The sequence below is a fragment of the Diadema antillarum genome, unplaced genomic scaffold (genome assembly GCF_040938485.1).
Source record: "Diadema antillarum isolate AM-2024a unplaced genomic scaffold, OU_Dant_1.0 scf00000091, whole genome shotgun sequence".
In the NCBI taxonomy this organism is placed as follows: Eukaryota; Metazoa; Echinodermata; class Echinoidea; order Diadematoida; family Diadematidae; genus Diadema; species Diadema antillarum.
In genome coordinates, this window is record NW_027270980.1 from 1,359,618 (window position 1) to 1,375,784 (window position 16,167).

General features: G+C 40.2%; 1 protein-coding gene across 2 annotated transcripts in view; it reads right to left on the reverse strand.

The window, feature by feature from the left end:
• Window positions 1-293: 293 nt before the first annotated feature.
• The window catches only part of LOC139718250 (protein Smaug homolog 1-like), a 63,363-nt gene continuing 47,489 nt past the window's right edge, over window positions 294-16,167 (reverse strand). For both annotated transcript variants that reach the window (XM_071629731.1, XM_071629730.1), the window contains exons 9-11: window positions 14,254-14,461; window positions 5,879-6,083; window positions 294-2,529 (exon numbers count right to left, since the gene is read on the reverse strand). In XM_071629731.1, coding sequence (XP_071485832.1) covers window positions 2,492-2,529; window positions 5,879-6,083; window positions 14,254-14,461 — 451 coding nt within the window. In that variant the 3' untranslated portion in view covers window positions 294-2,491. The remainder of the gene's footprint in view (window positions 2,530-5,878; window positions 6,084-14,253; window positions 14,462-16,167) is intronic.

Here is a 16,167-nt window from a genome sequence, read left to right on the forward strand (position 1 = left end):
ATGGGCCTGCCGTTCAAATATATCATACGTGTCTTAGTTTTCTACATAAGTCTTTACAATAAATGTGTTTGCATTATGAGAAAATACAGGAATCTAGTCACATGTAGCTGTGTCAAACAGCAAAGCATGTTAAAAAACTACTGTAAAGAAGTTTAAGTCTAAAAGGGAAAAATATACAAAATGATACAATAATACTTAAGCACCATTTTAATATCTGTCCGCCAAATAATGTAATATGGCCAGCCTGCAATTCATTATGTAAATGTGAACAGTTGAACAAAAAGTCAAAGAATAGAAGTTACGAGTATGGTGGGACAGAAAAGCAGACAGAGATTTAAAAAAAAAATACAAAGACATACACCAAATGCACCAAAATATCTGCATGCTGGTTCAAATGCACTGCTCATCACGTGGACACTCAATCTAAAAGACACACAGTCTTCCGTACTCGTTCCGAGTATGGCACCGCCTTACTGTGACCCAGACTACATCACATACACATAATGCTAAAATATTTGATTCCACTGGAGCATACATTGAGAACATTATCTGAAACTCGCTCATTTGAGCAGCTTTGCTCTTCTCATTCCTCTTCCTCCCTATGAAAGGAAATTGACAGAACAAATTCTTGTGATATCACCTAAAAAACAAAATTCAGCTTCTTCTTGCAACACATTCTATTTGTTTCTATCATACACTAAACTGGCATAAAAATAAAGTGAGAATAACCCGCTTCTCTTTCATATGTATTTCCCCTTCCTCTTTTTTTTTTTTTCATAATACAGGATATTGTGTCACAAATATATGACTAATCCTGTTATCACATTAGTCTAAAATCAAAACAAAGCAAAGTAAAAGGCTGGTCAAGCCCCAGAAAAAAGTAGTTTCTGTGAGACTCTGACTTGATACAACACACAGATATTTTCCACGTTGTCCAAGTTCTTTCTTGGATATTGACAGTCAGTCCCTGTCTGCAGCATCTAACAACTGTCTCTTCTTCTTCCATTGTCTATGCGCGCTAAACAATACAGAGTGACATTCTCTTCCCCCACCCCTCCCCCATCTCCTTGCAGCAGTATGTGTTCTTTGGTTTGCCTTGTGCTGTAGCTGCATAATGTGATGACCATCTGCACGACCACCTCCTCTGCCAGCCCGCTGCCCGCTGCCCGCAGCATCTGCCACCTCAAGCCAAGAACATTCCCTTCCTCAAACCTGCCTGCCCACACTTGTGTGTGACATGTCACGTCAGGGTATTCTGCTGCAGGTACGTATAAAGGTCATTATATATTGTCACTTGTACATGGCGTATGGCAAGCGTTACACAGTGGAATAGAGTAGTAAGGGGATTACACTCTTCTGATGGGACTGGATATATGGTTGGGAATATCACACTCTACATAGAATATGCGAGACAAGTAGGTAGAGATGGCAACCATGAACTTGCAGCCTGATTTGTTTCCATTCTCCTCAACACAGTCACACATGCAACGCTGTGCAATATCTTCTATGCTACTGCCAGTGTGAAATGTGTACCCTCTTGCAAACACTTATTTACGAAAATTGTGTCTTTGTCAAATTGATGGCATACTTAAACAGAGCGGCTTCACTAGTATTAAAATTTAGTGACCCATTTGAGTTGCAAACAGACTACCTTGACTACTGTGCTTATATAACATTTTTGTTGCTATGTGAGGCAGGACACACACCTTGCCATCTTCTCAATTGTACATGATTGCCGACACCATGGCTTGAATTGCAGACATTGCATACTCTCTAATAGTTGCAAATACCGACAGTGACTGCTATACATCAATTAGACAGGGCGACGTTTCTCATGCCAGTGAAAGCGCAAGGTCTTGAAATGTATACTCTGGTTCTACTTTGTAACTGCAAATGATTCTACAGGCATGCACTGATACAGCAGCCATTTAAGCATCATTTGTTGTCATTTATACCACTAAAAGCTAGGAAAGAGACATAGAATGCCTGTGCTATGCATTTTGCCATTTTTCTCGAGTGGAAACGTTGCGTGTTGTACAGGGTGATGGCCATCTACCGCATGCTCTGCCTTGAAGAGTGCAGGCTGGGTCCTGATACAGTCGTCAAAAGCCGTGGTGTGTTCGTGTGGCTGCTAACTTCTAATGGCAGAGCACGCTGATGTTCCAGTCTGTATAGCACACATCAGCATGGCCCTCTCCACTTCTCTGTCATTTCCCCCTTTTGCTCCCACTTTCACATCCTCAGCAGGCAGCCAAAGGTTTCACACAAGTTCAAAACGGAAATGAACAAAAATAAAGCGAGGGGGGGCCGTATGATACCAGAAGGGTACTGCAGCCCTTCCTTGCATAGTGGTTTCCTTATATGTCATTCTTTGTCTTAATCACATTTTTTTTTTTTTCGTTACACAATGTTTCATTTCATTTGGCAATATCTTTGCTACTCTGTCTGTCCTCTGCTCCCACAGCACACCATGGGGTACTCAGGGGCTGCATCAATGTCTGGTTATGTCTCCATTGTGCTCCGCTTCATCTGTTAGGGAGATGGATGATAGACAAAAAACAGAAAGGAAGAGAGAGAGAGAGAGCAATAACACAAGGAGTGAGACACATAATGATAAGTAGGAGACTGGTTGCTCTACTGTAAGCTTTGTCTGCACATCAATCGACAGAATATCAAATTGCAAGATTATCTCAGGCTTTGAAAAACCCCCAGAAGAACAGTCGCCAAACTAGAAATATCACTTAAGGTGATTAATACCCCCGCCCCGTGACGACAGTCTTACCCAAGGAATGATCTTTCCTTGATCTTCTGCCATTAAATGCCGTTACCATGGCAACGCAGCATCCGACACGTCCGAAAAATATGTCTTGCACATCTTCCCACCAAGACTATTGTGTGTGCCACATTTCATAAGCTTTTGTCAAAAACTGAGGAAGTAGTTCAATCCACAAGATCTTTCCTTGATCTTCCGCCATTAATATGCCGTTACCATGGCAACGCAGCTTCCGACACGTCCAAAAAATATGTCTTGCACATCTTCCCACCAAGACCTATGTGTGTGCCACATTTCATGAGCTTCAGTCAAATACAGAGGAAGTAGTTCAATCCGCAAGATCTTTCCTTGATCTTCTGCCATTTAAATGCCGTTACCATGGCAACGCAGCATCCGACACGTCCGAAAAATATGTCTTGCACATCTTCCCACCAAGACCTATGTGTGTGCCACATTTCATGAGCTTCAGTCAAATACAGAGGAAGTAGTTCAATCCGCAAGATCTTTCCTTGATCTTCTGCCATTTATATGTCGTTACCATGGCAACGCAGCTTCCGACACGTCCGAAAAATATGTCTTCCACATCTTCCCACCAAGATCAAGGTGTGTGCCACATTTCATAAGCTTTGGTCAAAAAACTGAGGAAGTAGTTAAATCCGCAAGATCTTTCCTTGATCTTCTGCCATTAATATGCTGTTACCATGGCAACGTACTTTCGGGTACTGTCAAAAAATGCGTCTTGCACATCTACAACCAAAGGCACACATCTGTACCAAGTTTCATGGAAATTGGGCAAAAACTGAGGAAGTAGTTTGCAACACAAAATTTTCCATCATTTTGGCTCATAATATGTGAGCTGTTACCATGGCAACATACTTTTTGTCACTGTCAAAAAATGTGTCATGCTGACCTATATCCTAAGACAAACATTCAATATGAATTCCATGAGAATTGGAAGAACACTGATGAAGCAGTTTTGCCATGAAGCATTTTGCCCTATATTTTACCAATAACATGCCGTTACCATGGCAACGCACTTTTTGCCACTGCAGAAATATGTGTCTTGCACATTAACATATTCAGATGAACATCTGTACCTAATTTCATAAAAATTGATCAAAAATTGTGGGAGGAGTTCGCGACGCAAGATTTGTACCCATTTTTGCCCATAATATGCCGTTACCATGGCAACGTACTTTTGGGTACTGTCAAAAAATACGTCTTGCACATCTACAACCCAAGGCACACATCTGTGCCAAGTTTTATGGGAATCGGTTGAAAACTGAGGAAGTAGTTCGCGACGCAAGATTTGCAACGGACCGACCGCCCGACCGACCGCCCGACCGCCCGCCCGACCGACTGCCCGACCGACCGCCCGACCGTCCGCTGATTCCTATATACCCCCTTCAAACTTCGTTTGGCGGGGGTATAACAATAGGTTGGGGGGGGGGGGTAGGGAAGGGCAAGGCTGGGCTGGCATCATGGACCGACACAAGATTGTCCATTTGTAGACAGCCCAAACTAAAACCTACCTCACACTGCCCTATATAAATCTGATATACAATCATCACAAAATACATTGATCTGACAATTTGCAATACCTTTCAACAGAAATCAAAACTTCTGTTTAACATCCTTTTGCATGCACCAAGGAATAACGCATCAAGTGTTTCAGGTAGTGACAGGAATCTGACAATCTATCAACTCCTCTTATAATCAGCTTATAATTTTCATTTCCCCTTTTTGTTACAGTCTACGTAGGATTTTTGCAACAGCTTTACATTATTCCTCTCAAGGCAACCTGAATGCACAGAGGGCACTCGATCACATGTATGATACGCCACATATTTTGCGAAGTTTCAATTTTTGCGAATTTTGTGTGTTGAATGCTATTCATAATTCAACAGCAAGGGAAATTATTAACTCTAATCCCGCCATAAATGCGTCTAACGCGACATGCATTTCTCAAGTCATTACAATACTAACTGTACTCCATGATTGTGAATTTAACCACTCACGAAATTGTTGGGAAGTCACAATTTGTAAAAAATGACTTGTAAAATATATGCTGTGTGCAGTTTACAGAGATGTTTGTTAGATGTTATAGTATGACTGCTTAGTCTCATGCAATATATTCTAGACTATGCACTGATAAAACATAAAACATAATTAAACACTTTGTTGAAGACATTGTAGCTCCTTGAAACACAAACATATGGACAAGTATGTTGAACAATTATGGTCATCTTGTTGTAATTACATTCCAGCAGCAGAGTGCTGAGATTCGGTCAAGGAGAAATATTTTGTCTCCTATTTCCCTGTCTCCTTACAAATATAATGTTTTCCTGTGGAAGAAAGGTAAATTTGGCAGAGGTTCTGGGGATTTTGACCCATTGAAACAGAAACAAAACTTCGTTAGCGTCTCTGCTTTATTTGTAAGAACTTATTCATCTTCACCCACACACTGCTTTACCAATCCCATTCATCACCCTGTTTCACTTTTCTTTCACACTATCCTTTTCACGCATGAAAAGTATGACTGATTCATTTTCAAGTATCGCGTCTCTTTTCTTCTTCTTTGCATTCTCCATGTAGTTTTCTTGGAATTGTAGATTTCCACTCCAGCATCCCACTACACAATAATCTTGCTCCTACATTCTGGCAATATGTATTCTTTTGTTGATACATGTAGGTGTGCAATCCAGCATAGTTGTCATTCACACTTCCTCGATGACGTATCGTGGCTGAAGAAAATGGCATGCCCCAAAACCTTTTCTTGTTTTGCAATGAGGACTTACATTTGCTAAAAGTCTTCAGAAATCTTACATCAGGTGCCTTCTGTTGCATTGAGAAGAATAATAAGCTTAATTTTTCTCATTACATGCAGGAAATTATAATCTATCAAATGTAATGACATTAGTCTTCATTTCAATTGAAAGGAAGACGACTGCACTACTTTTGTGATGCTACATAAGTAGCGTTTAATATATAACCTTATGAACTTTTCGTCTATATCAAGGACTGATCCTGACAGACAACACTTTAATGGACAACAGCTAAAAGTGGAATGAATTAAAGGGGAATAGCAAAGGGGCCTCCTCGTACCTCCTAGGGCGTGCTCGGTGACACTCCTGCATAACCTCTCCAGTCTGTCGGTGATGTCGGGCTCTCCTAGGCTGTGGAGGGGTGTCTCCACCCTGGTCAGGGGTGGGTGCTGGGGTGAATAGGTGGGCGGAGTAGGCTGGGATGACCGTCGGTTGGGCGCCGACTTGGTTCGCTGCACCATGGAGTGGGCATTGCCTCCGAGGGACTATACAAACAGAATAGAAGAAAAAAGACAACCATTTTTTGAGGGACGGGCTTGCAGGTACACAATTTTTGTACACTGGAAATTGGGCAAAGCCATGAATATATATTTGCTATACTTACTCCCGTGGCTGACAGTACCTTGTAAACCTTTTTGTAGACATTCTTGCACTATAACATAATCTTAACAGGTAAGATACTATCATAATGTTGAAGAGGGTGATTTATTGACCACTGTCAGACGAGTATTGTAAAGTCTCAGGATTCTATGATTCTCGGAATTCCTGGTTACAGCCTAGCTTTGTCGTCTAGAAATGCAACACCCGCGTACCTCATTTTGGAGGTGAAAAACTTCCAAATTTCTGACACACCTCCTATGAATGTTATTTGTGCAAGTCTGCTGCATTTTGAATCATATGCTCTAAGAAAGTCACTATGAAAGAAAGAAAAAAAAAAGTGAGATGGAGATTATGCCAGCTACAAAAGAGCTATTCTACATTTGTCTGGGACTGATGACTATGCAAGCTTGTTTCCTTGCTATTAAAAGTGTCATGTTTATAATCATTCGTCTTCATGCAGTCTTCTTGCCATGACCTTTCCTGCTTAGACTACACATGATATTTATGAGATTCATAAGACATGAATACACATGTATTGAATCAATTTGATAAACTCAACAAAGATATCAAATACACCTCATAACAGATCAATGGATACATAGATAGATAGACAAGATAGATAGATAGAGAAAAAAGGAAAAAAAGAGAAAAAACAGTCTCTTCTGAATATTAGATAAATAATCAAAATGACAGATCAAAGTGAAACAACATGAAAAACAAATCTAGCATCTGAAAGTGATTAATTGCATACTAATGTCTTATTTTTCCTGTTAGATTCAAAGAAAAGAAAGCAAAAGCAATTAAAAATTCAAAGAATGTACATTTCGCAGAACAGAACTTTATGAAAATAAATGTCTCTCTGTTTAAAGAAATAGACTTGTATTTTGACAGAGCAGGGAAAGTATGGAAAGTGAAATTCACATCTATAGGAAAAAACAACTTTTCGCTTGTTTGTCTTTTTACACAATAGCTCTATGGTTATACACGAGCTACTGAAATGTTAGGAAGTGCACAAAAATACCTATCACGTATATCATCGCCAAACGAGCCATCTTGGGAAGACCCCAACATTGTAAAAAATCCCTGGATCTCATTCATCCCTTTATACTTCTTTTGTTCCATGCAATTTGCAATCATATGTTTTTATATCAGCAACATCAGAGACAGGGAAAAGGGATCATATCCCTCCAAGAAACGTTATCAAAAGTCAGTGACTTCACGTTAGCCACAAAGGTCAGAACTGTATCCATAAATTCCACCTCTAATCTCATTCCTTCATCTCTATAAGACTCATCACTGCATAAGATTCATGTTTCAAGTCATTGAAGTATGTTTCTGTGGGCAATTCTTTTACAAAAGAGTCCAAATGAGATGAGAGATAGATACCCATCCCCCATCTCCCACTTTCTATTTCACTTCATTCTACTTTTAAAAACTTGCATTGTCATACAGCATCAACATAATGAATGTGTTTACAACTGCAGGAAAGTGGTCAATCTTTATATGTGTACATTACATTATTTTGGTCGTGATTTACCCACACACACCCCTTCAGATATAGATACACCAAGACTGTCATTATTCCAGGAACAGGGAAATTTGCAGGCTACCAGCAAGCCGACAATCTCAACCCACGGAAATGTGGATGGGATTGAAGCCTTTTGCTAGCACCAAAGGAACTGACACAGATCGGACATAAATGGGCATCATTACTCATATTGCAACCCCTACTTCATAAACAAAGAGGAAATCGGCGAGATACTCATCACTGAAAGCCACCAACCAAGTTCCACTTCCATGCAACACCACAGGGGAAAAAAAAAAGTTTGATGACCCGTGGAGTACGCCGATCATGTGCCGGCCGTACATCGTAAGGCCCACTTCCCGTTTCACCCTCAAATATAGAAGGTGGCCCCCTGTTGGCTTCCTGTCATACATAGTCATCTGAGTTCACAGTGGTACCATCCCCTGCTTTAAGAAAATGTGGACTGTCCCCTAGTCCGATCAAATCCTTCTTTCACGCCATTTCTCTTTCTTGTGAGGCGATAATTATAATGCTTCTCTGAAGCATACTTTATTTTTCATGTACAGACAAAAATATATACCATTATGAATTTATGACTATAGAAATTCAGCCATCATACCCTAAAAATAATTCACCTCTCCCACCCTCATCCTAATGCATAAAACAATAGCAACAACAATAATGCCAAAACATGCTCTGAAGGGCTAGTTTTCCCCTGAAATCTTGTGTTTGTTTTTGGAAAGTCAGCAAAAATGAGTGGCAGAAATAAACAACACATTGAAAACCTTGGCTTTAAGTTCTCAAGGCTACAATGAGCAGACATGAACAAGTGATGGCAAGATGCCTGTTTGTCCTATATTTACAATACTGACACCATCACATGTCACAGTGTTGTGAAGTGCTTGGTAAACTATTTAAACTTCTGCAGATCTTGCAGACTAATGAATTAATCCTGATGAAGAAATTGCAACAACAACAAAATGTACTCTCTGGGGCTGGGGGGCTTTTCTTTAAATTCAAATGGCGTTGGATCTTGCAAACTGGAGGCAACCTCAAGGCAACTTTGTTGGTTGACAACCCAAAACCTCACGCACCATTTGTCATTCCAAACCACAATTTCCAGCATCCTCAGAGGTGATAAGTCATTTTTTCTTCCTAGCCATAAACAAAGCAATGACAAATCCATCTTGTCATTCCTTTTTTTCCCTTCCTCTTTTTTTTTTCCTTAAATAACCTGAAAAAGTAGTGGAAAGTCCAAACAACACCTGCTCCACATTGTCTCAGTGATTGCCCTCTCTCCCACATGTTTAGGAAAATATATTATAGCAATCTAGTTTCCTAAAGTGGTGGTGATGGGGGGGGGGGGGGGGGGTGGGTCTTGATGGAGAAAGGCTAATCTGTTGTTGCATCAGCAAAGGCTCTGTCAAATAATTATCACTGTACACACAAGACAATAGTGGCACCCCACAATTGATTGCAAATTTGTTATTACCTGAACCACAATTATTCCTGAAAATTTATCAACCAGGATATTAAATGCTGATGAGCTAGGTTCAAAGTCTAGCCATCACAGATTACATGATAATCAAAGACTAATCATTTCAACGATTCAACAATATACACTTGTACCTTGTATTTTGTAAGGTACATGTACAATGGAAGCACCAGGTACCATTGTCAGAGGATTGCCACATTTCAGCTGAGAACAAAATAGTAGTGAGGAAGATGTGGCAGAGGTTCATATTCATCAGAGGTTTGACAGCAAAAATATAAAAAGGGAAGTAGTCCTCTTCAAAAATTTCTCAACTTTGAAGACAAAATTTGCTAGAGGGCAGCGTATCATATCTGACTGTTACATGTATGATACAGCTGAATGTATAGACAGCCACTGCTTACTTGATATGAGAAAAGAATAGTCCTAGGGATTTCTTTCTATCCTTATGAACATTTTATGTATCTTCCAGCACTTATGGATAAATGGCCTCCTACATGATGGCTCTATGTGCCATGTGTGCCACACCAACACTATTCTGAGACCGCAATTAATGACTTTTTTTTGAAGTGTTTATGCTAGAAATGCAGTACAGCAAAGTTGTGGACAAAATTGCAAGCTTTGCTGCAATGTGAATTTTCTGACAAAGTTATGGCTATATTTCTTGCAAATGGCCTGTATTCAAAACCTAACCCTAAAACAGGCACACAAAATTGTAACCTTCGTCATGATTGCACACACTTTCAGGAATAGGTCTTGGAGGAGGCATGACTTTTTGAAGACACAACTTCAACAGAAAATAAGAATCTACTTGAAAAATCCCTGTGAAACAATGCTACACTGTATTCAGTCACCACACACCACAAGCTTTATGTGTGAGGAATAGAATCGCAAGTGATGCTCTCAATGTACGGTGGCATATTGTGATTTATCGATCGGTTTGTGCACAGCTGTGTGTTTGAGTAAAATATGCAAAGTTGGCAAGCTGTCCATCAAGTAGGGTGTGCAATCGTGGCACACAATGTCTTAGGTAAATGATGCAAAAGGCACTCTTGCTCTTCAAAGAACCCCTTTGAACACCCCTTTCCAAGGAATCTAGTACTTTCAACAGTGAAACCTCTCCATACATGGCAGACCCTCCCTGAGCTAAGGAAGCGCCGCCCCGCCCTGCTGCCATGACTCATGCCACGTGGGCAGCTCCTCCATCTTGGAGAGACACGCTTGTCACATGACAGCCCACGGAAGTCATGTGACTGCCAATGTCACCTGTTTGTCATCAACAAGAGTTGCCTGGGGCTACTTGCGGCTGAGATGTGGCGAATGAGGCAGCCTTGATGGTAATCAAGTGGGGCTTGGACCCCAATAAGAGGATAATACAAGGACGCACTCAGACTACTTCATTTTCTGTTAGGCAGCACTACTGAGAAATGCTTGGCCAAAATCATGTTAGAGTTATCTCTGCTGTATGACTGTCTTGATGGTTTTTTTTCCCCCCATTTCATATAAACTTTATCAGAGCAACTGCCAAAGAGAGGTTGCAACAACCTAAATCTGAATACACAGCAATAAAAACACAGACAGAATAAAGAGAGATCAAACTGTATTTTCTGAAAAGCATTCAAAGTTTTGGTCATCATTTAACTCGGGTCTGTTCCCTCCATAAGCAGGATTCTCTTTCTTTGCGTAGATTTTATTCTCTTTACTTCACAGCAGCCATGATGTAATCCACTTTGGATCACAACATCCAAACAGTCTTCTTTCTCTGACACTGATAGATGCAAGTATTTACAAGATGTCTGATCTTGAATACTGAGTAGGTTACATGACTGTCAGTTCCAGCACAACCATGTACACGTATGCGTTCTTTTAGCAAAACATGCGACCCTGCAATCGCAAGTAAGTTTGCAAACAAAGCTGGCAAGTTTCTTGTGGACGCTGACCTTCTCCTAAAATGAGGAAGTACGGCTTTGTTTTGCATCATTGGTCTGCACATTAAATGACAGCCCAGTTTAAAACGCCCATGAAACCTCTTATTACTAAAGCCGCATGTTGATGCTTGGACCACTTCTCACTATTACATGTCTGTACTACACGAGGTCACTAGGGGTGTCAAAATCCTGGTTTGCAAATCACTATCAGCACTTCTGATGGGATTTGCAGAATATGATGCTTGAAAGACATTACATATGGACATACACACAAAATAAAAGACCCAAACAAATGATGATCACACTGCGAAATGGATATTATGAGAGAGTTATGATTTTCACAAATACAACTGATAGATTCTCAAGGCATAAAAGCATTGAAAGCAGCCAATAATAAGAATATGGAGAAGACTGCTAGCAATCAGCATACCCCCCCCCCCCAAAAAAAAGAAAGAAACATCTTAAAAGAGTAGATACTGTCATCGATACTTCCCACCTAAAGACAATAAACATTACCTACATGTCAGGGGATGCAACATTTTGTGATGTAAATTTTGTGAATATTAGGCAACTAGAATAAGAAAACAAAAATCCATGAAAAATATGTTGTAAGCAGTAAATCATTAAAGGGAAGGTAAACCCAAAGAGCAATGTGGATTGAGTGAAAGCAGCAACATTAGTAGAACACATCAGTGAAAGTTTGAGGAAAATCGGACAATCGATGCAAAAGTTATGAATTTTTAAAGTTTTGGTGTTGGAACCGCTGGATGAGGAGACTACTAGAGGATATGATGTATGAGTGGACAACAATACAAAGAAAATATAAAGGAAATTCAACAAAAATTCACTTTTCTAGAATTATGAAAGAGCAGTGGACCAACCGCTTTCAGAAAGCAGGGGGAATAATTGCTACCCTTAACATATGTCAATATCAAGTTGATGGAATTTGTAATTTTCATGAAAAATTGATTTTTGTAGTTTTTTCTTTATATTTTCTTGGTATTGTTGTCCACTCATACGTCATAACCTCCAGTAGTCTCCTCATCCAGCGGTTCCAACATCAAAACTTTAAAAATTCATAACTTTTGCATCGATTGTCCGATTTTCTTCAAACTTTCACTGATGTGTTCTAATAATGTTGCTGCTTTCACTCAATCCACATTGTTCTTGGGGTTTATCTTCCCTTTAAGGAACTATTCCAGTTCTGGCTGTTCATGCTTAAATTTCTACAGTCTGGATTTTTCAAAGTTGATTCATGCTACTGAATAATTGTCTTCCCTTGACCTCAGAATCACTGGATAATAGAGTAATAATGACTGCGGAATATTACATTTTGCAATTTGGAACCTTAATTTGTTGAAGGGGTATGATCCTAAGTGATGGACTCCCCTCTCATGATTTTTTTTTTCCTTGTTTGGAAATAAGAGTGACTCTTCATATCATTTAATGGCAAAGAGGTTTTGGCAGGTGCGCCCATCTAAACCCTGGTAACTGAAGGAAATGGCGCTGGTTTTGGTCCCTTGACTAATCCACGGGGCAGAACACACTTGTTCAAGTTCTAACCTCTGGTTACTCACCACACAAGCCCACACTCACCTGTCTAGGATAAGCGAAGAAAATATAAATTTGCTCAAAAGCTGTACTTACAAAACACACGAACACACACACAAACCCCTACCTTATACCTTGCCAACCCAGGAAAGCTTCTTAGATTGTCTTCTGTTGAAGCAAAAGTCTATCAAATTTTCTTGTTCTGCTTCTCCATTTCTTCCTTCTCCCCCTCCCCCCCCCCCCTTTCTTAATTTTTTTATTTTGGGCCATTCATTCTTTGGCCATGATGGACAAATCTAAGCTAAAAAGAAGTTTGTTGCCATTCATCCCAGAAATCAAAGCACGGGAGGCATTGGAATATATGTACTTTAGCAGGTAGCTCACATAAAACAAAAATTCAAAGTAACAACTTTTTACATGTCACCGCTTAATTGGAAACCTTTTCACTGCTGTAATCTGGACAAATTTTGGCTGAAACACTTCCTTTGTCCATCACTAATGTCTAAAAATGAAAGTAAGTACTTAGAAATAATAATAGAAATTTCATTTCTCTACCAGAATAGTTATTTTCAAACCAACCCCAGATAGATTTTGCCGATTGCACAGTCTAATCATGCACAGTAGGACCTAGTGCTGGTGGTCATATCGAGCATCGTCAGCATCTATTCTCGAATGTACTTCCACTTTATACCACCCCTTCAGTGCAAGAATGGAGAGTCACCTTACCCACACGCGGCCCATACTCTACCTCTTTGTGCATCTGTATGTGCAGTGTGCGTGTGTTTGTGAACGGGGGTGTGTGACAGACAGCGTAAGAAGGCAGGTTGAATATGGGAAAAATGTCTTTGTTACTCATTAAGTGCCATAATGTGCATGTTGCTTTACCTTGAATGGTGTGACTGAAACATGTTCAAGTTGGCAGTGCTGCCTCTTTCTCTGCATTGGCAGGGTCATAGGCATCGTTACTTCATATAATGTACTGTGAACTCTGAAAACGGTTACTTTGTGAATCAATATGAAGATTTGTTTAGGTAATGCATCAATCAGACTTCTGTGTCCTTTTTGCCCGCGTTTTGTGTCTGCGTGTCATAGCCCATGATATTGTGTGCTTATTGCTGTGGATATCAGTGGGTTTAAAACCTGTAAATGGTTTTGTGTAATGTCCACATACTGGGCTTCATGTTGTGTGGTTTGCATGAGCCAATATCAGCCATTGCTTGAGCGGGAGCCCTGCTTAAATCGGAGAAAAACTTGTCTCCCGACCCCTCCCGATTAAGCAGTGACCACTGTAATGGAAAAGTTGTGAGCCTGTGAGCCTAGCATCCGCAGAATCTGTACACATCACCGAAATGGGTACAGTCTCCACCGTGACTGCAGCACAGTTAATTGAATCTATGGCATCATGGCTGGTCTCATTTTGTCAGGGAATTGAACTCGGGCACACCTCACTTGAAAACAAACATTGGCCTTGGCACCTGGCTAGAAGAAGACCATTTCTCCCTTCTGTTTTGACTGACCCCCCCCCCCCCCCTCCTCCCCGCCCCCTCCCTGTTCCATACCTGTCTGTGGTGGAGATACATGTTGCTGCCAGGGGTTTGCCTGTAGACAGGGCTAGTGCTGCACAGGCTGTTCATGGACAGTAAGGGGTTGAGGTGGGGCTGTGTCAGTTGGCCGTACGGCTGCCCGCCGACCGGTCTCCGCACACCGACGGCCACCCCTGAGCTTGGGGTAGTGTGCTCACGGAAGGCTGTTGGGTAGTGGCTCCAGCTGCAGTAAGAGAAAATGCTATCTTTAGTACTGGTACATTGCCTATGTGTCATGAATCTCACAGTTGTCAGTGAGACTCATGTTCTTTTGTTTCCATCCCCTTTTTGTTTTTTCACGATGGAAATGCAATTCTTTGAGTTAATGCAACTTCAACCTAACACAATAACTACTAATAAGCATCCAATACAGTCCCACATATATGTCATATATTTTGTGGGGGTTTTATTTTTGTGAATTTTGCGAGTCGGGTACTATTTGCGAATCTAACAATATGCCAAAATATAACCTACCGTGATCCTGACATGAATGCAACGTGTAAGTGTTCTACTATTAATTCTATTACTAATATGGCTTCTCTTATTTGGGGGTCTTTAACCTTTAACTTTACACATTCTGTGACAGTGTGGTTAAATACTGGAACAATGAATTTTCAATCTGCTTCACCCTTAGGGTCATCACTGCAGCCTCATCCAACAATATCAAAATGGTTTTGGTAAAACTTTTGATGATTTACCTTGAGAGCAAATGGCAACCCACTACAGGATCTCAATGACTAACATTTCCAGAATAGAATGAATGCTGCACTGTTTCCTGTTTGTACAATTATCTCTTCCACCCAACGAAACTTTCCACCTCCAAAACCTTTCTATCAACACCGTCAATGCACAAAATGTGCATAATATGCACTATATGACACAGATGCAAAAAGCTGTAGTATCTCTCTCACTTTCATGTCTATAATAATGCCAATCATACATTAGTGTATACTGTATTACAGTTGCTGACATAAGAACCTGTCTCTCTTGACACAAAGCTGTTGATGCAATGTCAGTGAGCAACTATTCGTAAGTTTGCTAAATGAAACCTAAAATATAACATACACTGTACAACAAAAACGAATAGTACAGAGCATTTTTCCCCCCTTTTTGGTGTCAATTTTATTAAATCATCAAGACTATGGATACCCTGTGCACTATCAAGGTTAAGCGCACCAATGCTCTGACATTTCAGCACAGACCAATTTACTTGAGAAACAAAGAAAACATAGAAATAAATACATATCTAAAAATACAACACTATCATCTGTCACAGACTTTTGTGACTAAAATAAAATCCTCATGGTAGAATTTGTAATGCATCAGTACATGATGGTGAACATGTCCACATGACTCACAAGTTGAGAATTTGTTTTATTTGCAACTTCCTCATCAAAGTGCGCATTACCTCATAATTTTGTATTGTGAAGTGTGTACTGAATGTGTGTGTGTGTGTGTGTGTGTGTGTGTGTGTGTGTGTGTGTGTGTGTGTACTAGTCTGAATGAGTGACAATCATCACAGAAAGGACAGAGCACGCAATTTTTACTTTCGGGGAGGAACAACTTACAAGACCGCACGTGACAAGACACTAACTATGTTTCACAATTCACCTTGAGCTTATTTTGAAAGACAAAGTCATCCAAGTCATTGTTTGGTAAAATGCTGCTGACCCAGGAAAAATACAAGAACGGGCATGAATCATGCAGCCAACAATAAATTAGTGGATATCTAGGATATCATAGTACAGGGGAATCTCGTTGTAACAAGGATATAAAAAACCATGACAATCAACTTGTTATGTCAGGTTTCTCACTATATCTGGGTATAAAAACAATGAAACAGAGAGAGTTGGGGCTGCAAAATCACCTCGTTATAAGAGGGCTTTGTTG